The 24,606-nt window shown below is 32.1% G+C and overlaps 1 protein-coding gene and 2 long non-coding RNA genes across 3 annotated transcripts; 1 reads left to right on the top strand and 2 right to left on the bottom strand.

Annotated features, from left to right (window-relative positions):
• Nucleotides 1–1,134: 1,134 nt before the first annotated feature.
• LOC123920289 lies at nucleotides 1,135–2,161 on the bottom strand. Its single transcript, XR_006813598.1, has 2 exons — nucleotides 2,002–2,161; nucleotides 1,135–1,572 (listed from the first exon to the last, which is right to left on the bottom strand). It is a non-coding gene; the product is annotated as an uncharacterized LOC123920289 (long non-coding RNA).
• A 13,502-nt stretch (nucleotides 2,162–15,663) lies between these two features.
• LOC123920288 lies at nucleotides 15,664–16,155 on the top strand. Its single transcript, XR_006813597.1, has 2 exons — nucleotides 15,664–15,738; nucleotides 15,819–16,155. It is a non-coding gene; the product is annotated as an uncharacterized LOC123920288 (long non-coding RNA).
• A 2,460-nt stretch (nucleotides 16,156–18,615) lies between these two features.
• LOC123920287 lies at nucleotides 18,616–19,595 on the bottom strand. The gene has a single exon (XM_045972550.1). The coding sequence runs from the start codon at nucleotides 19,499–19,501 to the stop codon at nucleotides 18,908–18,910; it is 594 nt and encodes a 197-aa protein (XP_045828506.1). The 5' UTR covers nucleotides 19,502–19,595; the 3' UTR covers nucleotides 18,616–18,907.
• Between the last annotated feature and the right edge of the window lie 5,011 nt (nucleotides 19,596–24,606).

Genomic DNA, 24,606 nt, shown 5'->3' with positions numbered 1-24,606 from the left:
ACAAGTCCAAACTCTAGAGACCAGGTTCTTCAATTTTACTTTCATTTTCGCCTTAAAAATTCAATCTTTGATGTGTTTAGCAAAAATCCAACATATGATATATTTTGTTGTTTGACATTTTGTTTTTAGGCAAGGTTATCAAAACCGGACTGGACGGACTGTGAACCGGTCATGAAAACGGTTCGGTTTTGAGCAAAAAACGGACAGGAAACCGACCGGCAAAAAAACGCGTGAACCGGGGTCGAAACGGGTCGAACCGGCCGGGCGGTTCAAGCGGTTTTGCAGTTTTTTTTAAAAAAAAAACAGGGCAAGACGACGTCGTTTTAACTTTTTTTTAAAAAAAAAAAACTGAAACAAAACAACGACGTCGTAGGAATCAGAATTGTTTTTGTTTTTCATCTGTTTTTCATTTGGTTTGAATTATAAATTTTATTTTATTTTATTTTGACTTGTGATATTTTATCTTTTTAATGTGTGAAATTATTAAATATTGAGCAATTATTCATATATTTTTATTTATATATTAATTAAAATATATATTTAATTAAAAACGGTTCGATCCCGATTGAACCCGGTCCGACCAATTGAACCTTGAACCGGTGAGCTCGCCGGTTCGATGACCGGTCCAGTTCTGACAACCTTGTTTTTAGGTTACAGAATGTTGCTCCTATTAGTTACTCTGAAGCACCATTGAAGAAAGAAAAGGGTGAGAAAAATACTAGGATGTGTTTGGTAAGTTCAATAAGTTAATTGGACTAGTTTATAATTAAGCTTGCTTGATATAAATAGACGTGTTTGGTAAGAAATTTATTTAATTAGCTTATATGCAGCACCTAATAAACTTATTAAAATAAAATGATGGAACAGACGTTCGGGGGACTAGATAATTACCCAATATAACAATCAAGAGATTTCACACCAACTACCTCGTTAAAAAATTTATAAAAAAACCTTTAAAATAAAACCATGATGAAGGGATAAAAATGTGGTGCAAAACAACAATGGCTAATAAAATATATATTCAACAAAAGGCATCAACATATTATATCATTAATAATCGATCTCTGCACAAAATAAATAGAGACTAAAAAAGCAAAATTACAAAATAAAGGCGTCTTATATAAGCGGAACATCTATGAAAAAAGCCAACATATTATATTATTAATAATCGATCTCTGCACAAAAACGCACCAACATATTATATTATTAATAATCGATCTCTGCACAAAATAAATAGAGACTAAAAAAGCAAAATTACAAAATAAAGACGTTTTATATAAGCGAAACACCTATGTAAAAAGCCAACGTACCAACGTATATTAATTACAAATACGATTATACTCATAGAATTACCACAACTTTATTTTTGAACTTGATAAAAAGGTGCTGAAGGGAAAATTTATTAATAGTAGTAGTATAGTACTAATGGCCATTTTTATAATTTTCAAGGATGGAATCATCATTATCCACATCGACAATGATCCTTTACACACCTAGGAGTCCAAGGATAGAGACACAAATAAGTAGGACAATCTTCGTCCTTTAAACACGGAGGATTTTGTCCATTAATTCCTGTGATGTCGATCAAATAAGAAAAAAATTAATGTTAATAACGCTCGGTCTATCATGAAAGATTTCACCAATTTTTTTTTTTTTTTTTAAGGAATTCACCAAATTTTTTATGGTGCACAAATTGTTTATATTATTAATTATAACGAATATGAATTTTACAAAATTCATCGTTAGATTGAAAATTTATATCATATAGATCATCATTAATTTTTTTTTTTTGAAAAAAATAAATTTATTTGATATGTTATTAATACTAATCAAGATTAACGATATTAAATAAAAACTCATAAACAATTAGTTTTGATGGATGATCTATAATAATATTGACAACTTTCGCATTATAAAGTCTTCCATGTTAGACTTGACTTGGCTTGTCAATAAAACATATAAAGTAAATAAATTGAAGAAAAAAAAAGAGAATCGTCTTACTTAGTGGACGAAGGCCTTCGATGAGAATGATAAATGTGAAAATTAAAATAAACATAATGTGAAAAAACATGAGAGTTTTAGCCATATTTTTCATTGTTAGCGTGTAGAAATTAAAATTGTATGAGCACTTTTATAGTCTGAAAACTCCAATTTTTCAAATTAGAATTATTTCTAATTGTCTCTTAGGTGCTTCTATATGTTGTGTTTTGTCTTTACTTTACATCACACAAATTTGACCACTTAGCTTTTATTAATTAATATCAAACCTGAAAATTATATTTTTTTGTTCTCTTTTATCCTTTCACGATATACATGGGACCAAAAATATAGTTTGAAATAATTCATCGATTGGTCCTAGTTGAAATGTCAAGTATTTCTTTGATGTCATTTGTTCTTATTGAAGCTAGTTAGTTTTGTATTGGTTTATTTTGTAACTAAATTCTCTCCAAGTAACTATATTAGTTATTAATATTATGGCTTTGTTTAAATATCATGTCTTTAAATAAGTTTGATGTATGTCTTAGGGAAGAATGATGCTTTGAGTTGGGTTATCTTTATTGATCCCTTTATTACTGTTGTAGGGTGGTATTTGGTTTTTGTTTTGAGCATACTGGTGGTAGAAGTATTATACTTGTGACATTGCGTTGTTTTCAGTTAGCAAATGTAAATTATGCCATTATCTTGGGTAGTTGAACTGTTAAGGCCCTTGTTCATGTTACTAGTAAACAATTTGAATCAATTTGTGCTAATATTGTGTTCTCTTGTTGCATTCTAACCAAATGTATAGGACTTTAACTGTGTTCTCTTGAAGAAATTTAACTTTAAGTTCATCAGTAGTTCAGCCCACATTGGTTAATTTAATTTTATTATCATTGTTTTCTTTTTGGACAGTTAGCATATATTAATGTCTGTTTTTGAAATGGTTTCAGAGTGATTTATAAACTTTGGTAGAATTAGAAGAATATGAGTGAGTTGCTTCTTTACTTGATGAGGAGAGGAAATTGCTTAAAATTTGTAGAACGAGAAGAGTATGTGTTGGGAATTGCCTTGAAAACGTGGAAAAAACACTAATCTGCTATTCTTTTCGCCCCGGGCGAAAAAACCCGTGCCCCGTGCGAAATTTGAAGCAGGAAAAGGGGGCTCTCTGTTTTCTTTTCGCCCCAGGCGAAAACGCTGGTGCCTCAGGCGAAAACTTTCGCCCCAGGCGAAAAAACTGGTGCCTCGGGCGAAAATTGCTGCAGGGTATTTAAAGGGTCACGTTTTCTGTTTTTTGAGAACAAGTTTTGAGGGTTTCTTTCACCAAAACAGCGGCTAGGGTTAAGAGGGTTACTCTTTGTTCATCTCTAGGTTTTGGGTGTTGATTCTTTTATCTTGTAATCACTTATCATTGAAATCTCTTGGTCACGGGAAGAGATTTGGGAAAAGGGTAGAATTAGGGTTGAAGTCTAATTCTTGCAACTCTTTTGTATTGAATCTCGTTGTAATCAAGCTTTTCATTGATAGTGGAACGGAGAGTGGCTCTCTCCCCCAGAGTAGGTCGGTTTTGACTGAACTGGGTAAACAATTGCTTCGTGTTCTTTACAGTTTTATTGCTTATCTTTTGTTCGTGATTATTATTGTTATTTCCACGTTTTGATTGCTTATTCGATTTGCTCCACACATCAAGATTATTGGTGTGATTATCAAAGAATTCACAACAATTGGCGCCCACTGTGGGGCAAAGGGTCAAACGAATTAAGTATCATGGGTTCTAAGTGGGAGATTGAGAAGTTCACCGGTAAAAATGACTTCGGTTTGTGGAAGATGAAGGTACGGGCAATATTAACACAACAAAAGTGTGTTGAAGCATTGTTGGGCATATCGAATATGCCAAATACTCTCTCGAACGCAGAAAAGAGCGAGATGAATGATAAGGCTTTGAGTGTCATTATCTTGTGCCTCGCGGATAATGTGTTGAGGGAAGTAGCTAAAGAAAAAACTGCGGCGGCTATGTGGACCAAGCTGGATGCGTTGTATATGATGAAGTCTTTGGCACATAAGCAGTGTTTGAAAGAACGGTTGTTTTTCTTTCGAATGGTGGAGAACAAGCCTGTGGTGGAGCAACTTTCGGAGTTCAACAAGATCATTGACGACTTGGCGAACATTGACGTGAATTTGGAAGACGAGGACAAGGCCTTTCATTTGTTGTGTGCTTTACCCAAGTCACTTGAAAATCTCAAGGATGCGTTGCTTTATGGCAAAGAAGGTACTATCACATTGGATGAAGTTCAATCGGCTTTGAGGACCAAGGAGTTGACAAAGTTGAGAGACTTGAGGGTTGATGATAGTGCGGAAGGGTTAAATGTGATGAGGGATAGAAGTGAGAACGACGGTAGAGGAAAGGGGAAGAAATATGGGTCAAAGTCTAGGCCAAAAGGTGATAATGGTGGCAGGTTCAGATGCTTCTATTGTCAGGATCCGGGTCACTTTAAGAAGGACTGTCCTCGGAGAAGGGGCAGTGGTAGTTCGTCAGCTCATGTTGCCGTTGATGAGGAGGAAGGCTATGAGAGTGCGGGAGCACTCATAGTCACCAGTTGACACTCATAGCTTGCTGATCAGCCTGGAGAGGCGGTGGTAATAATACTCAACATCAGCCTGGAGAGGTGGTGGTAATAATACTCAACATCGGCCTGGAGAGGCGGTGGAATAATACTCAACATCAGCCTGGAGAGGCGGTGGTAAGAATACTCAGTTACAAGGTGGAAGACATAGTGGATATACCGGTTTAAGGCTTTGGTGGAGGAATCTCGGTTTGAGGTGAAGGTATACCAAAGTGGTATGGCTATGAAGACCTTGTGTGGAAGCAATGGTGATCAAGCTTGGTAACTTGTTAGACTGCTGGAGGTAGTTGGACACAAGGAGAGTTTGAGGCTGTAGCTTGTGAAACCACCTAAAAATTCCAAGGTTGGTTGGAGGCAAGCATATCTTCAAGAGTACGGAAAGCTATAATCCGAGGTTTGAAGAGGGTATGGTTTAGCTTGTGTATTGTCCTAAAAATCCAAGGGCAATTGGAGACAAGCATCTTTCGGGAGTACGGAGAGATAGACTCCGGGGGCCGAAGAGGGTGTGGTGTAAACAAGTGGAGAGAGCAGCACGGTGGTTGATGGGAAGTTGGCATCACCATCGTTTTAAAGGCAAGGTGGAGATTGTTGGGAATTGCCTTGAAAACGTGGAAAAAACACTAATCTGCTGTTTTTTTGCCCCGGGCGAAAAAACCCGTGCCCCGGGCGAAATTTGAAGCAGGAAAAGGGGGCTCTCTGTTTTCTTTTCGCCCCAGGCGAAAAAACTGGTGCCTCGGGCAAAAATTGCTGCAGGGTATTTAAAGGGTCACGTTTTCTGTTTTTTGAGAACAAGTTTTGAGGGTTTCTTTCACCAAAACAGCGGCTAGGGTTAAGAGGGTTACTCTTTGTTCATCTCTAGGTTTTGGGTGTTGATTCTTTCATCTTGTAATCACTTATCATTGAAATCTCTTGGTCACGGGAAGAGATTTGGGAAAAGTGTAGAATTAGGGTTAAAGTCTAATTCTTGCAACTCTTTTGTATTGAATCTCGTTGTAATCAAGCTTTTCATTGATAGTGGAACGAAGAGTGGCTCTCTCCCCCAGAGTAGGTCGGTTTTGACTGAACTGGGTAAACAATTGCTTCGTGTTCTTTACAGTTTTATTGCTTATCTTTTGTTCGTAATTATTATTGTTATTTCCACGTTTTGATTGCTTATTCGATTTGCTCCATACATCAAGATTATTGGCGTGATTCAATCCGAATTCACAACCGTATGCAAGAGCTACTTCTAATTGATGAGAAGGACAAAGCCTATGTCTGAAGCTTTCATTGTACTCATTATTTTAACTTTGAAATTTTTTAGTGTTTCTATAGTATCACATGTCAATTGCAATTGTCATTACTTTTGTAATGTTACATATTTCACGTAGAACTCATGATTTAAGATTGAAATGTATGTGCATTGGTGTAACATTTGAATGAAAGAGCTCATTAATTTGTATCAATTTTATTCCAAATAAATTTTGTACTAAATTTGGTGAAAATCAATTGAAAATAGTTTCTAAAATGAGTTTTTTTTTTTTTTTTGTTCTTTAATAATATTGATTTCGTCCCAAATCTGTCCAAAAATTTGTCTGAAACATTTTCGGACGGATTTTAGGACGGATTTTTAAATTAGCCACGAGGGTTTTTCACACGGGGCTTATTCCGTCCGAAAACTGTTTGAAAGTTGTATTCCGTCTGAAATCTGTCTAAAATCCGTTTGAATTCTGTGCGAAAATCTGTCCGAAAATTGCATTTTTCTAGTAGTATTAACCGTTTTCTCTCGTATGAACCTAACCATCCATGAATCTTAACAAACTCAACAGTTCTTAGTTATATATATATATATATATTACACCGGTGTAACATTTGAGTAATGTTACACTGTTCAATAACGTTTCAACGAATACAAATTTTACAAAATTCATCGTTGGATTGAGCGTTTATATCATATAGATCATTCATGTTAAATTTTATAAAAAATTTAAAATCGTTTGATATTTTATTGAGATTGATCAAGTTTAACGGTATTCAATAAAAACACATGAAGCGTTAATCTTGATCGGTCTCAATAACATATGAAATAATTTTAGATTTTTTTTTTTAAATTGAACATCGATGATCTATATGATATAAAAATAAATAGTAATATATGCATAAAGAGAAAGTGAAACCGAAAAACCCTAAAATCCTTTCATTGTCGTCACCTCAACCTTGCTGCGTGCCTGAGTTTTTTGCTTTAACCCTCAGCCTTTGGCCACTGTGCTTTCTTTTACATTTTGTCGTATGTGAAAAATTGTATCCTGGATGGTCAGATTCAGATTATGCTGGAGACCTTGATGATAGAAAGAGTACATCAGGGTATGTGTTTATGATTGGTTCAAAAGCTGTGTCCTGGTGTTCCAAAAAACAGCCAATTGTAACCCTATCAACAACTGAAGCTGAATTTATAGCAGCAGCCAACTGTGCTTGTCAGGCCATTTGGTTGAGTAGAGTACTTGATCACATCAGCAGCAGGAAAAATGATTGCATTACCTTGTATTGTGACAACAGCTCCACAATCAAATTGTCAAAAAATCCAGTGATGCATGGAAGGAGTAAACATATTGATGTTAGGTTTCATTTTCTCAGAGATTTGACCAAAGATGGAAAGATACAGTTGCTACATTGCTCATCCTTTGAGCAGACTACATATATTATGACCAAAGCTCTATCCCTTGAGAGTTTTTGCAAGTTCAGAGATATGCTTGGATTGTGTAAGCCTGAAGACATAAACTGAAGCCTTGACATGGTTCAGTTTAGGAGAGACAATGTTAGATAAGTGTTGATCAAAGTTAGTCTAGTTAGTTGCAAGGCTCATGAGCAAGCTTGCCAAGCCTGTGAGCAGGCCTGCTGCTAAGGCACGCGCGCGCACCAGCTGTGGCTTAAGGCTCAAGTTAACCGTTTAGTGTTTGTTAAGTTTGTTGTAACTAACTTGTATCTTGTACATTGGCTATATAAGGTCTTGCTATGATCAATGAAAAACTAGAGGTTCCATTTGCCTTATCAATCAGTAGCAAAAATCATCTAAAATAAGTGATTATACGTGGAAAAAAATATACAAGTCCAATGACTTACACTCTAGAGACCAGGTTCTTCAATTTTACTTTCATTTTCGCCTTAAAAATTCAATCTTTGATGTGTTTAGCAAAAATCCAACATATAATATATTTTGTTGTTTGACATTTTGTTTTTAGGTTACAGAATGTTGCTCCTATTAGTTACTCTGAAGCATCATTGAAGAAATAAAAGGGTGAGAAAAATACTAGGATGTGTTTGGTAAGTCCAATAAGTTAATTGGACTAGTTTATAATTAAGCTTGCTTGATATAAATAGACGTGTTTGGTAAGAAACTTATCTAATTAGCTTATATGCAACACCTAATAAACTTATTAAAATAAAATGATGAAACAGACGTTCGGGGGACTAAATAATTACCCAAGATAACAATCAAGAGATTTCACACCAACGGCCTCGTTAAAATTTTTATAAAAAAACCTTTAAAATAAAACCATGATGAAGGGAAAAAAATGCAGTGCAAAACATAAATGGCTAATAAAATATATATTCAACAAAACGCACCAACATATTATATTATTAATAATTGATTTCTGCATAAAATAAATAGAGACTAAAAAAGCGAAATTACAAAATAAAGGCGTCATATATAAGCAGAACACCTATGAAAAAAGCCAACGTACCAACATATAATAATTACAAATACGATTATACTCATAGAATTACCACAACTTTATTTTTGAACTTGATAAAAAGGTGCTGAAGGGAAAATTTATTAATAGTAGTAGTACTAATGGCCATTTTTATAATTTTCAAGGATGAAATCATTCATTATACACATCGACAACGATTCTTTACACACCTTGGAGTCCAAGGATAGAGACACAAATAAGTAGGACAATCTACGTTCTTTAAACACGGAGGATTTTGTACATTTCCTGTGATGTCGAACAAATAAGAAAAAAATTAATGTTAATAACGCTTGGTCTATCATGAAAAATTTCACAAGTTTTTTATGGTGCATAAATTGTCTATATTATTAATTATAACAAATACGAATTTTACACAATTCATCGTTAAATTGAAAATTTATATCATATAGATTGTCAATAATTTTCTTTTTTTTTGAAAAAATAAAAAAATCATTTGATATGTTATTGATACTAATCAAGATTAACGATATTAAATAAAAACTCATAAACAATTAGTTTTGATGGATGATCTATAATAATATTGACAACTTGTGCATTATAAAATCTTCCATGTTAGACTTGAGTTGCCTTGTTAATAATAGGGAATAAAACATATAAAGGAAATAAATTGAAGAAAAAAAAAAGAATCGTCTTACTTAGTGGATGAAGGCCTTCGATGAGAATGATAAATGTGAAAATTAAAATAAACATAATGTGAAAAAACATGAGAGTTTTAGCCATATTTTTCATTGTTAGCGTGTAGAAATTAAAATTGTATGAGCACTTTTATAGTCTGAAAACTCCAATTTTTCAAATTAGAATTATTTCTAATTGTCTCTTAGGTGCTTCTATATGTTGTGTTTTGTCTTTACTTTACATCACACAAATTTGACCACTTAGCTTTTATTAATTAATATCAAACCTGAAAATTATATTTTTTTTGTTCTCTTTTATCCTTTCACGATATACATGGGACCAAAAATATAGTTTTAAATAATTCATCGATTGCTCCAGCTAGTTGAAATGTCTAAGTATTGAAAGAATTTAAATATAATGATGTTAGATCAATAGATACAAGTTATAGCATATTGTTATAAAAGAGAATATATGGGAACGGTGTACCTGAAATGGCAGCGGATCAATCCTACGTTAATTGAAAGTGAGAGAATAAGAGAGTTGAGACGGTGCTTCTACCTCTCACTGATGAGTCCTTATGCGTGTTATGTTTTTCAGTGTTACTAGCTTAATGGGATGGCTAGAATATATACTCATCAGTGGAGGCAGAGACCTCTCAATAGGCTGACTAGAAAGAACGGCCCAACCCATCACGACCCGTTCAACATTAAGCCTTATAATAATGACAAGATAATATATTTGATTTTATACACATTTAAATTATATTTTAATAAACTAATTAAAGTAAATCCAAAATATTCAACAATCTCCCACTTGGATTACTTTAATTAGTTATTAAAAATAACATAAGAATAGTGATAGAAGTATATCAAATATTAATAATAAACTTGTCTTTAAAATAGTATAAGAAACATAAAATATAAACAATGCAGAAGTTGAATCCGATAGGGCAAACAAAATCATACACCATACACCTTAAATTTCACATAGAGTGGTAAATATGGATTAACATTATAACATTAAGAATTTGTAATCCAATAATGGTCCATGCATCTAAAATGCTACAACAAACTCCCACTAACCCAAAATATAGAAGACTTAATCAAATATATATAAGTCTGTCGTTAGTGGTTCTGCCAATGAGTTTTTGATTTTATAAAAGTTATAGAATATCCACATAGGTCAAGTAATTACTAACTTATAGGGATGGCCTATTAAGAGAATAATTACTTTTAGTCAAAATCAATAAATGTTCTACAACGTTTGACATTCAATTAATCCAAATTTTAGCAAAAAATTGTGACTATGAAAATCCATAAAGAAATAGGAGACCGGAGAATCTCCAATTAGATTAACACAACCACTTAGTTTAAAGAAAATAAGATATGGATTAATGTGGCCACAAGAATGTCAATAATGAACATATTATGATTATGCAATTCATAAGTACTTTAAGAACACAATATCATACTCGATAGGAGTATTGATATTATACGTAGTACTTACTATTTATGACCTTATAGAATGTGTAGTGTTGGTAAAAGAGAAGCACAATATATTTGCATGCTAAGAGATAATTGTGCATTTTCCAACAAATTGACTTAAGCATCTAATTGTGATGCTTACCGAGATTAAAGAGTTGATATATATCTCAGAATAGTAGAATGAGACTGAAATTTAAAGTCTCTTAAGCTATGCCATATTTTATCTAGCGCGCAAAAGTATATGGCAAGAGTGAGATTATAACTTTAAGTTTTGTGTTTATATCATTGTGTACATATTTTCATTGATCTCACATATATGAACAAGAGTGAAATTTCTTATTTGAGCTCATAGTATATAATATTATGTACACACTCCCACTAATTCCACATATATAAACAAGAATGAGTGGAATTTTCTTTAGTGTTTTCATTAGTGATCACTAATATACAAATATTATGATATGTAATATTTAACAGTTGGATACTTATTTGCTAGTGCAAAATTTTCTATATATATGTGGTTATACATAATTTTATTTTATTTCAATACTAGAGTGTCACAAACTCAACCACATTTTGCACATGAATATAGCAGAATTACTAACACAAGTGGTAACTCAATAATAATATAAAATCCAATATATACAAAACTTTTCAATGGCAGATTTTTATAAGTGTTGGATTTCATGGTTAACCACATATTCTGCATTTAGAATTAAGGAGATTGCTAATTTTTACTTAACAATTTATAATATAAATCTCCTTATAACAAATAAAATTCTCAAAAGAATTTTTATATATAAAGTAGCTATCATATAAAGAGTATGATGATCATATATAAAAGGTTTATCATCATATGAGTGAGATTAAGTCTCTAGTATTGTAAAATAGGGTATGAGACTATATATATTAAAAGTTTAATAACTCACTCATAAAACTCAAATGCTACAATTATAGACACACATTTGAGAAATAGTTTGGTTACACGCAGCGGAAATACACGAGACTTACATTTTATTATTATTGAGGATATATGAGAAAATAGTCATTAACTTCCATAAGTGTTGAAAAATAACAATAGTTTGAAATATGTCAAATATAGTGAAAAATAAAAAAAAAATTGAATATCTCAAATGTACAATTTAAAACCATTTAAAATAATGACATAAAATAAATAGAATTTTTGTTGATAGAGTTGTTAAGCATTTGAGATTTTGACATATTGCTTTTACAAAATGAATTTACAAAAATATAGAATGATATGGAAGTATATAATAATTTATGAGAAAAGACTATAATTAATATCCTTAATATCAGTCTCTACAGTAGTTTTATGTCTAGAATTATGAAACAAAAAAATATATTTGTTTCTTAACTATAGTTAATTTGCATGTAGAATTTTCCTCACTTGACAAAGAATGGTATTTAAAATGGTTAGATATTTTTCTTACACCATAGAAGGGATGATCATGTTAAGCAAAGTCATACCGATAGGGTATGTCCATTACGTCACACAATACATAGTGAGGATTCTCCCACTTGATAGAGAATGATAGTTGAATTAAAAGTTTGAAAATATTTTAAATAAATATTCAACTATTTCTCTATCACATGAAGATCGTGTTGAGTGACGTCACACCAATAGGGTTATGTCCGCCACTTAACAAAATCTAGGGATAGATGACAATCCAATTTTTATTTTTATTTTTAAATAAAGTTTAAATAATTCATTAATTAAAATTAGGATAATATTGGATTGCAAAATTAAGATAGTAGCTACATGCGCTATAATATATTTAGTGAAATTTCTTACTTATTGTAATATCATTCAAGGGTATTAAGGATAGTAAGTAAAAACTATAGCATTTCAATGTACGGTTCTTATGTCACAACATTTTAATAGTGACAGAGTATTTGAAATATAAGTATATAAAATTAAAGTACATTGAGTAATAACGAATATTATATTAACAACAACACACCGATAGGGTATGATTGTTGTCAGTATACTTTGCATAATTGTATCCACGATAGGTGAGATTACAATTATACAAATCATTAATGTTTATGCTTAAAAGAATATGATAAAATAATATCATGCATAAACAATCTATTTAATTTTATTCAATATTAGTCATATTAAAATAATAGAAAGACATGCTTAAAAGTATTTTAAATTAGCACATCATAAATATGACTTTAGAATTTATATACGAAAGAGTATGATAGCAAGAGTTATTATTTAAAATAAAAGTGTGCAATGTAGTTTTTTTTGTATTTTATCCAGAATAGAACTCTTAAAATAAAGTTTTAAATACTCCTACTATAACTTTAAATATAAATTGAAAATGAAGTATTATTGTAAGAAAACAGTATATAATAATTATAGAGTTCTATTTAGAATATTCTGAAAAAAGAATTCCACTTTTATATACATAATTGCACAACATAAGAGAAGAATAAATAAATTTCTTCATATGTGCAATAACAAATAATGGGTCACAAGAGGTTAAAGAATTTGATTAAATTGTGACTAACCTCATAGAGTGTGACATTCATCCTTGTCTTTAGAGTCATTGACTTTTGATGATTTGGCGAGAATACCATTTGATAACATCATCTCAGAATATCCATGCGTAAAGAATAAGCCATTAAAACATATATGAGACTCTAATTATAAATCAAAATAATTTACTTAAATATTTGGTTGCAAGGATGATAATAGTTTTAAAATAGCCTCAATTTCAATAAACTTGTTTTGATGATATTTAAGTGATAAACAACAATGAAGCGTATAAATTTTAATTCATACTTAGAATTTTAGCATAAAAAATGCAAGATTGCATCATTGAATAAAATAAAATATATAGTTTAATACTAACTTGATCCAAATATTTAATTGCGACAAGACACTTAATTAACATAATTAGAAGGTTTATAATATTTGTCAAAAAATTAAGAACAAGTGTCTAATTTATATTTGTCGCAAAAGAATTGTTCAATTTTAAATATTTGGATCTTTATGCTAAAATAATATCAATTAAAGAATTTGATTAATAGAGTAAATACACAATTGTCCGGAATAGAACTCTCAAAAGGATTTGATTTTGAATACTCCCAAAATAGTTTTTAATTTTAAATGGGGTTAATTTACAGAAATCAATAAAAGATTAGAGTTCTAAATTTCAAAATATTTTGGACAATAGTTACATTTTATATATATAATTGCACATTTTATATTTTCACAAAAGGAGTATATAAAATGTAAACAACTTTCTCCTGATATGCAATTATATAATTCAAGTCACATAATTAAATTACACTGATCTCAGAGAATGTGACTTTCATTCTTGTATGTATGGTCACTAAGCTTTAATGGCTTTAGCCAGATTCCAAGAAGTCTTTTACGACCTCATCTCAAGCGGTTCATAAATTAAACAAAGAGAAAACCGTTATATCAAGTCATAAAACTCTTTCAATAAATTAATACAAGGATGTTATAATTTAATTTGCCTTAAAATTTACAAGTGGACATAACAAATTAACAATAAGGCAATATAGAATTGATATTGATATTTAAGTTTAAGAATATAAAATATTAGGTGTCGTATTAACAAAATTGAATCTAAAATAATTTTACAGTTGTAACACGGTTAATACATAAATTTGCATCGATGTTACTGATTTAGAAATTTCACACCGAATATTTTAGACTCATATGTTGAGAATATATGATGTAAAATAGTGTACAATTCTCGTTGAGATGCACATTTTGGTATTTAAAACACTGTTCACGCGCATGAGATGCACGCGCCATTATTTTTTTTACGTCTTCTTCGCCCGGAAAAAGGGAAACGGGTCGCGATGACCCGCGATTCGACCCGGATTGTTCATCCAAAATAATCAACGAAACATGACAATTTTATATCTATTTTGATGGCGATTAAGTAACATATTGTAGGCACATTTCAATTTCAAGAATCATGGAACTAATCTTTATAAATTGCAGATCATATTAAATAGGGTTTATCTTTGAACCCATTATCATGATCAATAAAATCGTAAGAATTAAAGGACATGTTGATCGCAATTTTATTCCAAGTAGAATGCTTCAATTATTTTCCAAAACGACGGCTGGAATGATTTGGAATTTTCAACAGAATATCAACGGAAGATGATTTAGAATTTACAATTATATATGAACATCTATAACATAGAAGTTCTGCACTTCTACAGCATATGAATGATGACATGTTATATAGCTTCTTTTATTTTAGAAAACAAACAGATTACAAGCAATAGCGAACAGTTTAACAAGCAATAGCTATTTTATATCGATTCATTAGAATGTTGATTAACTCAAATTAGGGTTCATGTGATTCAACAATAGCCATAATATGTATCTAACGGCTCTGATACCAATTGAAAGAATTTAAATATAATGATCTTAGATCAATAGATACAAGTTATAGCATATTGTTATAAAAGAGAATATATGGGAACGGTGTACCTGGAATGACAGCGGATCAATCCTACGTTAATTGAAAGTGAGAGAATAAGAGAGTTGAGACGGTGCTTCTACCTCTCACTGATGAGTCCTTATGCGTGTTATGTTTTTCAGTGTTACTAGCTTAATGGGATGGCTAGAATATATACTCATCATCAGTGGAGGCAGGGACCTCTCAATAGGCTGACTAGAAAGAACGGCCCAACCCATCACGGCCCGTTCAACATTAAGCCTTATAATAATGACAAGATAATATATTTGATTTTATACACATTTAAATTATATTTTAATAAACTAATTAAAGTGAATCCAAAATATTCAACAAGTATTTCTTTGATGTCATTTGTTAGTTAGTTTTGTATTGGTTTATTTTGTAACTAAATTCTCTCCAAGTAACTATATTAGTTATTATGACTTTGTTTAAATATCATGTCTTTAATTAAGTTTGATGTATGTCTTAGGGAAGAATGATGCTTTGAGTTGGGTTATCTTATTGATCCCTTTGACGTTGCTGGGTGGTATTTGGTTTTTGTTTTGAGCATACTGGTGGTAGAAGTATTATACTTGTGACATTGCGTTGTTTCCAGTTAGCAAATGTAAATTATGCCATTATCTTGGGTAGTTGAACTGTTAAGGCCCTTGTTCATGTTGCTAGTAAACAATTTGTGCTAATATTGTGTTCTCTTCTCTTGTTGCATTCTAACCAAATGTCTAGGACTTTAACTGTGTTCTCTTGAAGAAATTTAACTTTAAGTTCATCAGTAGTTCAGCCCACATTGGTTAAGTTAATTTTATTATCATTGTTTTCTTTTTGGACTAAGTTAGCATATACTAATGTCTGTTTTTGAAATGGTTTCAGAGTGATGTATAAAATTTGGTAGAATTAGAAGAATATGAATGAGTTGCTTCTTGAGGAAACTGCTTAAAATTTGTAGAACTAGAAGAGTATGCAAGAGCTACTTCTAATTGATTAGAAGGACAAAGCCTATGTGTGAAGCTTTCATTGTACTCATTATTTTAACTTTGAAAAAATTTAGTGTTTCTATAGTATCACATGTCAATTGCAATTGTCATTACTTTTGTAATGTTACATATTTTATGTAGAACTCATGATTTAAGATTGAAATGTATGTGCATTGGTGTAATATTACATTTGAATGAAAGAGCTCATTAATTTGTATCAATTTTATTCCAAATAAATTTTGTACTAAATTTGGTGAAAATCAATTGAAAATAGTTTCTAAAATGAGTTTTTTTTTTTTTTTTAATAATATTGATTCCGTCCCAAATCTGTCCAAAATTTGTCTGAAACATTTTCGGACGGATTTTTAAATTAGCCACGAGGGTTTTTCACACGGGGCTTATTCCGTCCGAAAACCGTTTGAAAGTTGTATTTCGTCTGAAATCTGTCTAAAATCCGTTTGAATTCTGTGCGAAAATCTGTCAGAAAATAGCATTTTTCTAGTAGTGTTAACCGTTTCTCTCATATGAATCTAACCATCCGTGAATCTTAACAAACTCAACAGTTCTTAGTTATATATATATATATATATATATATATGAGTCAGGATCCGTTGACACCAACTAGTTTGACACCAAATGTTACACCTCTCAATAACGTTTTAACCGATATAAATTTTATAAAATCCACCGTTGGATTGAAAGTTTACATCATATAGATCATTTGTGTAAAATTTCAAATAAATCCAAAATCATTTGATGTGTTATTGAGATACATCAAAATTAACGGTTTTTGTATTTTTTTAAATGCCGTTAATCTTTATGTGTCTCAATAGCATATCAAATGATTTTGGATTTGTCTGAAATTTTACACAAATGATCTATATGATGTAAACTTTCAATCCAACGGTGGATTTTATAAAATTTATATCGGTTAAAACGTTATTGAGAGGTGTAACATTTGGTGTCAAACTAGTTGGTGTCAACGGATCCTGACTCTATATATATATATATTACACCGGTGTAACATTTGAGTAATGTACACTGTTCAATAACGTTTCAACGAATACAAATTTTACAAAATTCACCGTTGGATTGAGCGTTTACATCATATAGATCATTCATGTTAAATTTTATAAAAAATTTAAAATCGTTTGATATTTTATTGAGATTGATCAAGCTTAACGGTATTCAATAAAAACACATGAAGCGTTAATCTTGATCGGTCTCAATAACATATGAAACAATTTTAGATTTTTTTTAAAATTGAGATCTATATGATATAAAAACAAATAGTAATATATGCATAAAGAGAAAGTGAAACCTAAAAACCCTAAAATCCTTTCATTGTCGTCACCTCAACCTTGCTGCGTGCCTGAGTTTTTTGCTTTAACCCTCAACCTTTGGCCACTGTGCTTTCTTTTACATTTTGTCGTATGTGAAAAATTGTATCTTCAATGTGCTGCACAACTCTTGCATTTTTTGTTGTTGGAAACTTGGAATGCGTTTAATTTTTTTTTTTTAGAAAAAAAGAGCTTCGAAGCAGGCTTTTTTTAACAAAAGAAAAAGATATTTTTTAATGATAGTTTCTACAGGTGGGGGCAAGTCGGGGACCCAATCCCAGTTGGGGGTGGGTGGTCAATTGTTATCCCCGGTAGAGTTTCGAGGCGGGGGTGCGTGGACGGGGGCGAGGTACCACCGTTGCTATGCCTAACTCTATTTCCTAATTCCTACACTTCAAATTATGAGGAAAGAAAAAATGAAGGATTGGATGAAATGGATTCCATTGTATTTCATTCACTCCATTCATTTTTTACAAATTTAAACAATGAAATCTAATTACTTACGGTAAATAAGTCTCACATCGGTTGCGAGGTGGCCTGAATATATGTATATAAATTTGAGACAATCCTAACCTTACAAGCTGATTTTGTTGGGTTGAGTTAGACACTGTTAGATAATAAGTTATTGAGCCTTATGTCATTGGGCCTAATGTTAATTGAGCTTAAGGTATAGTTTAGTTTTTTTTTTTTTAGTTTACTTACTATATATTGTAACTTTTGTACTCATATTTTTTGGTTCACTCTAATGAAACCCTAGTAGCCTTCATTGTCCTCTCTATTTGTATTTCTCTAAATCTAACACAACTCTCAATTTTATAAAGATGTTATCACAGTCAACTCCACGATCCGCTGGGCCACCTACTATCAGGTTTCTGATCGGGCCATCCATCATTCATATCTGCACCCGAAACCCAACAGTGTTGGGCGTGAGGGGATGTTTTAAGAAGTTCCTCGTCGATTGCGAGATGGTCTGAATATGTGTTTATAAGATAAGACAATCCTTACCTCGCGGGAAGGAAGCACACCAGCAGCGTGTGTAGCGTGATTCAACTGTGTGTTTTCCACTTGACTGGGTGGACAGTTGACCAAAAGATAACTTCGATTCGTCCGGTCAACTAGCGGGAGGCGTGCTTATCTTGTGTGACAACACTACAGACCGAGTGGCTCTTCTAGGTAGGCAAAACTTTACAAGATGACATGAATATGTGTTTATAAAGTAGAGACAATGTTCACCTTACAAACCGGTTTTGTAAAATTAATTTCAACGAATCATTTTTTTTTATTCAACAACTGATCATATATAAACAAACTATAATGACTGATATTAAAAATACTTGTATGACAAATTATGAATCATTACAATATCAACCACTACCTTTCTTACTTTAAATTCTAAGATTAAATGTAAACAATATTGTTTCTCCAGTTACTATACATATTTCCTCCTGCCATAAATATAAGAAAAATGCATTTTTTAGATTTATCGAATAACATATGTATTTAGACTATAATATAGACAAGATATATTTGTTATTCAATGAATTAAAAAATGTACTTTTACTTATATTTGTGACCGGAAAGATATATAAGTAACATTACTAGTGAATACGAAAATACGAAAATTCCACCAATTGGAAGCCAACAATCACAACTTGATTTTGGTTATGCAATAGGAATCAGTATCCAATGAACTTATATTAAAAAAGACATCACAAAAAATATTAACCGTTGCCTTTACCTTTAAAACGTTAATCAAATGCACTTTTCCCTGAAGTGTAGCCTTTGCTGTCAAATTAAAAGACCCATCTTCTCCAACATCTGACAAAAACTTCTGATCAGAAATCAATATTCCAATCATAAGATCAGCAATAGTGCTTACATTAGTTGTCTTATGACCAGGGAAAATATTTGGTCCTATAGGAACTTTAGCTACTATAGTGTCTTGAAAATTAATATAACCAGTGGAATTTTTGGTCTTGAAAGTTCCATAATTTGGGTTCTTTATTGTAACTACCATGTTTAATGGTACACTAGTTAGATTTGGTTGGAAAAATTTAAGGTTTTTGAGTCCAATTGGGTAGACATTTACAATTGGGTTCTTTGGTTTAAAGATTGTGAAAACTAATGATAAAATTATTGTGGCAACAATGATTAAGAAAATTGTAGAGACCAATAAGCAGATTTTGAGGGTTCTAGTGGTCCTTGGTTTTTGGTTTTGTGAAATGTTTGGAGTAACCATGTTTGATTTATCAAAGGTTGTGTGGGAAAAATAAAACTCAACGAAGATTTATGATGCTTTATTAGATTATTGTCTTTTCTTGTAATTTAATTGTGTGGACAAGGATATTGCTAGATACTAGTAGCTGTGTATATAATATGATTCAATTATTTTTTAGAATGTCTATTTTCCACAACGACAAAAAGTTGAGACATACCAGATAAGAAAGGAGATATATTGATAGGAAAGGAGAGGGAAATTCTTCCGGTTGGATTTGACTAATTTTTTTGTTTATAAAAATAGTTCGTACAAATAAATAAATTTTTATGTTAAATAATTAGTGTTTTTTTATGCAATGTTAATAATTAGTTTTTACTAATAAAAATTATATCTTCATAAATAATTATCTTAAAAAAATTATAATAATATATAAAAACTTATTTATTTGCTAAACTGTTTCTCGTAAACTTCAACATAAATCAATACAAATTAAGGGGGCGTAAGTCTTGAAAGTTGAAAGATTTGTGTTTTCATGCTTTTTGCCCAATACCACTATAATCGTGTTTATCATTTACTAAATATATACCTCTTTCATTCCTTTCACTTTCTCTCCTACCAAACAATTAAAAAATCATTTCACTTTTCACTCGCATTTCTTGAACATTCTTTTCTTTCATTTTCTTTCTTAGCAGCATTGCATTGCATTACGTTTTTTTTCTTTTTTTGAAATCGAATAGTTTATTAAACTTTACCTTGCAGACAAGATTTTGAAGATATGAATAAACAGATTTTGAGGCTTCTAGTGTCATAATTTTTTATTCTGTGCGATATTTGGGGTTATCCATGTAATTATTCAAAGGTTGCATTTTGGCACGATTCAAATTCCATGAATAAGGACAACAAAAAAAGATTTGTGATTCTCTATGAGATTCTCTTTCGTTGTAATTTCTATGTACAAGAATATTGCTATCCGCAACGACAAAATGTTGTAACATACTTCCTCCTTCCTCTTTCTCATAAGCTAAAAAAATATTTTCACACTTATTAAGAAAAGTAAAATATGATAATTTTAAAAATGACTTTTTGTGTTTTTGTTGAAATAAGTTCCATGGAAAGATGTAAAAGGAGTTTTTATTGATTATTGATTATGGAAAAAAAAAAGAATAAATTAAGTAAAAGTCTCTCTTGAAAATGATAAAAATTACTAGTTTCTTTTGCTTATAATTTGGGACATGAAAAAGTAATTTTTTTTCTCATATAATATGGGACTGAGGGAGTAGTACACATATAAGATTACAAGAAACCTAGGTCGGTAACCAATATCTTAGGTGATTTTAAGACAATTTGAGAGATAGGATAGATCCAGAAGAAAATGAGCTAAGTTCACCGGAAAATATTAATATAAATTTTATTTTTGTGTTTGATGAATCTGAATAGTCTTTGACGTTGAAACATGATGGAAGTTTGTCTTACATGCAGTCAATAGCGATAATCATCAAAGGTGGCGGCGAATGAAGTGTGTTTGTGGAAAAATTGAGAAGAAAACAATTCACATGTCTTTCGGTATCAATTTAATCTAATGGTCCAGATTTAGTGTGAGTAATTTTTTTTTTTTTGTTGACGAAAGTGTGAGTAAATTTGTAAGTATACTATAATCACAAATTAGTTTTGTGTTTCACTTAATCTTGGTACTACTTTATAGTGTTGGAGAAAACATTATCGCATCCACCTTAGCATCTAAATCATTCAATCTTTTGGTACTTATAATCTTAGTGTAGAATTAAGATCAAAGACCAGTCTTTATAAATTGTGTTTTTTATTTTAAATTGTTCGTGATTATTATTACTATTTGGTTATTGTTTACTACTAAGTTTGTTCTACATGCACAACAAAGTATTGTTGTAATTTTCTAAAGAATTAATATATAGTAGTGTCGAATTTCTGATCACATTAAATACCTAAGACCTTTGCCTCCTGGACTAATTTATTATTAGTGGTGTTTTTTTTTATTTTTTTTATTTTTATAAGCAAAGATTGAATTATAAGGAGTACAAGAGATACTTAATCCTTCCAATTCAAGGGCAAGCACTTTAGATACTTTGAAAGCACTCTAAAGAGTTGCTAAACCAATAAGAAAAAGTTACATTGACATTTCTCCCTAATTTGCATATAAACCAAAACCACGATATATAAATGATTTTGTCCACTATAGAAGATACATTCACACAACCACTTCTAAATAATATGTTATTCCGCATGCGCCAAATGCTCCAAGTCGTTGCCAACCATATAATTTGTCGAAGTTGCTTGCTCTTTTTGCCTTTTACCACTTAACCAAAAAGAGAAAAATGTTGTTAAACATTTAGTGGTGATGTTACATGTTTATTATTGGTATTTTTTTTTAACAGCAAAATATATTATTAAAATTAACCGGTCTTCGTACAAGACGAACATAGACCGAGAGAAATTGGAACTACAAAAACAAAGACGCCTGTATATAAGCGGAACATAAATGAATACAACAAAAACCAACACTACCTAATAGAGGTAAGTTCTAATCCCATTCTTAGAACGAAGCTCCTCAGCTTCTAAACCACCCAAGAAGACATCAACCAGACCCATAGAAATGATAGTAGATTCTAACCCCGATCTGGAAATAAAAGTGATTGGCCCATCAGAATCCAAAAAGCATCTCCGCGAGCCAAAATTGATGGACCACGGTAGAAAGAAAGTCTAGGCAGATAAGTCTCACCTCGCAGTCCGCCTCCAAACCGTCAACGCCGCCGCGGAAGAGGTCCAAACAGATATAAAGATATCTGAAATCTCAACAGAGTTGGAAACCAACAAAGACTCAAAAAAGAATCCTGCAAATCTTAACAGATTTGTAAGCGGTCAGAGAGTCCAGTATGTGGAACCAATTACACAATGCATCAACCACACACCAACACGTCAAAACCAACTTCGCCACGTCAGCACCTCACCACCAAACCCCTCAACACCTCCACCAGCCACCATCACCGAACGACGGCTGAGAAATAACCGTCCATTTGGCAGATTCAGCGCAAAAGAAAAATAGATGAACCCACCATTTCACGCGTCTTGCACTGTCTTCAAACCCGCCAACCCATACCGAGCTAGAACCACGCACGAAACCTGCCACCACACGTACCACCAGAACCGCACCACCACCACCACATCACACCAACAGATCTCACCAACATGAAGACAACACCAACCACTCAAACCTCTAGTTTCGTGCTGGAAACACATGCAACAACGCCGGCGCCAGAAATGGAACAACCACCGCAAGAACCATTGGAAAGCAGGTTGTGCGGTGGTGGACGGCCGGAGCGAAACACAAGGAAGAGAAACCACCAATGCCAGAGAAGAAGAAGGAAACCAAACCCGCGTCGATCTGGACGAGGTGGTGCGAAGGGCTGATTGCAACCTCGTCGCACCACAACCACCGTCTTCTACATGGTGAAGGTGAGGTTTGGATTTAGGCAAAAAACTCCATTTATTCCAGTCCAATAGTTAGATTGTGACATGTGGCAAAACAAAATTTAATGGTTGAGATTAAAAGGTTAAATAAAGAAAGAAACAAATCATTTTGTTATTTTTTCTATGATTAAACAACTCCGTCTTCTTCTTCACAACATCACCTCATCGTTGTTCTCTCTCACCGCCGCTGTTGTCACCGCTCCTCGCCGTCAGTTTTTTCTAAACTCTTCTCACAGATCTGAAACCCAATTCACCTATCCATTTATCATTGTCGTCTCTACCACTACCACATGTCGTGGTCTTGCAGCCGTATGGCCGTTACGGTTACTAACGCCATACTTTGTCTCTCCATCATGCTGTGTTGTTATCTTGTGCAATTTAATTTCCCCTTTGTAATTTTAGGAAAATCATGTAAGGAGAATAGAGAAAAATGCTTCTATAGCAGCACGGTGGCGCTGCAGCGCGGCATTAGAACAAGTTGCTGCATTTTCTACCAAGAGATGCCGAAACATCTGTTTCTTTTCTATTCATTTAATTAAAAAATAAAAAGACTTATTTAAAACTCTTAATCTCAGCCATTGAAAATTTTAAGTGCCACATGTGATTCATCTATCAAAGAAAATGGATAACTGGATAGTTTGGGAAATGGAGCGTACCCGGACTCCTAGAGATGACAATCGTGCCACTTTAATATGAGGAGAAGTTGAGTCTGCTCTTCTGAATATTTGGCCCAGGTGAACTATAATTTGGTGTCTATTTGTTGGCCCACGACCTGGTCCACCCATATCCATTTAGAGGCGGGCAAATTCAGAAAATTTCTCATCCCACCTACTCACTTTCTCACCTACCCCCTGTTTTTCCATTTTTACCCTTGGTCAAAAAATTCGGAACGCGTTTTCTGAATTTTTTTTCTTTTAAAAACAACTTCGAAATGTGTTTTCCGAATTTTTTCCAAATTTGAACTAAAAAAATTCGGAAAACGCGTTCCGAATTTTTTGACCAAAGACAAAAATGAAAAAACAGGGGTAGATGAGAAAGTGAGTGGGTGGGATGAGAAATTTTCGACAATCCCAACCATATTGAACCTCTCGCCCCATAGCGTGGCGGGCCCATTGGTCCAAGGAACTTGAGTACATAATTAATTCTCTCTTTTAGATATATTATCTTTTCTTGTCACGAGTAATATGATTGAAGATAAAATGAAGAATTATCCATAAAGTCTAATAGTAAAGAGCGACTACAGCGTAATAACTACTATACTATTCTTTAAAATATAAAAAATAAATTACATTCACCGATATACATATATAAAGTTGATATTACGTGGGACTTTTAACTATTTTCTGCCCATATTCTTCAATTATACATGTGCGTATTAATATTTCCTCCTATTTATTCCCTTTTTTATTTTGTTTTAAACAATACTACAACAATTACAATTATAAACAAAATTTATTTTTTAATTATTAAATATCTGATATATCTAAACTGTAATATAGACAAAATACATCAGTTATTCAATAAATCTAAAAAATAAATTTATGTTTTTAACTATGACTGGGGAAAGTAGTATATTTAATTTATTAAAATTACAAGTATAGAAACCCCCAATTGTAAACCAAGAA

Source organism: Trifolium pratense, linkage group LG4 (genome assembly GCF_020283565.1).
Source record: "Trifolium pratense cultivar HEN17-A07 linkage group LG4, ARS_RC_1.1, whole genome shotgun sequence".
NCBI lineage: Eukaryota > Viridiplantae > Streptophyta > Magnoliopsida > Fabales > Fabaceae > Trifolium > Trifolium pratense.
This window is presented reverse-complemented; position numbering and strand designations above follow the sequence as displayed.

Coding starts and splice junctions, on each gene's coding strand:
- LOC123920287 (XM_045972550.1), bottom strand. CDS start 19,501: ATGGTTACTCCAAACATTTCACAAAACCAAAAACCAAGGACCACTAGA.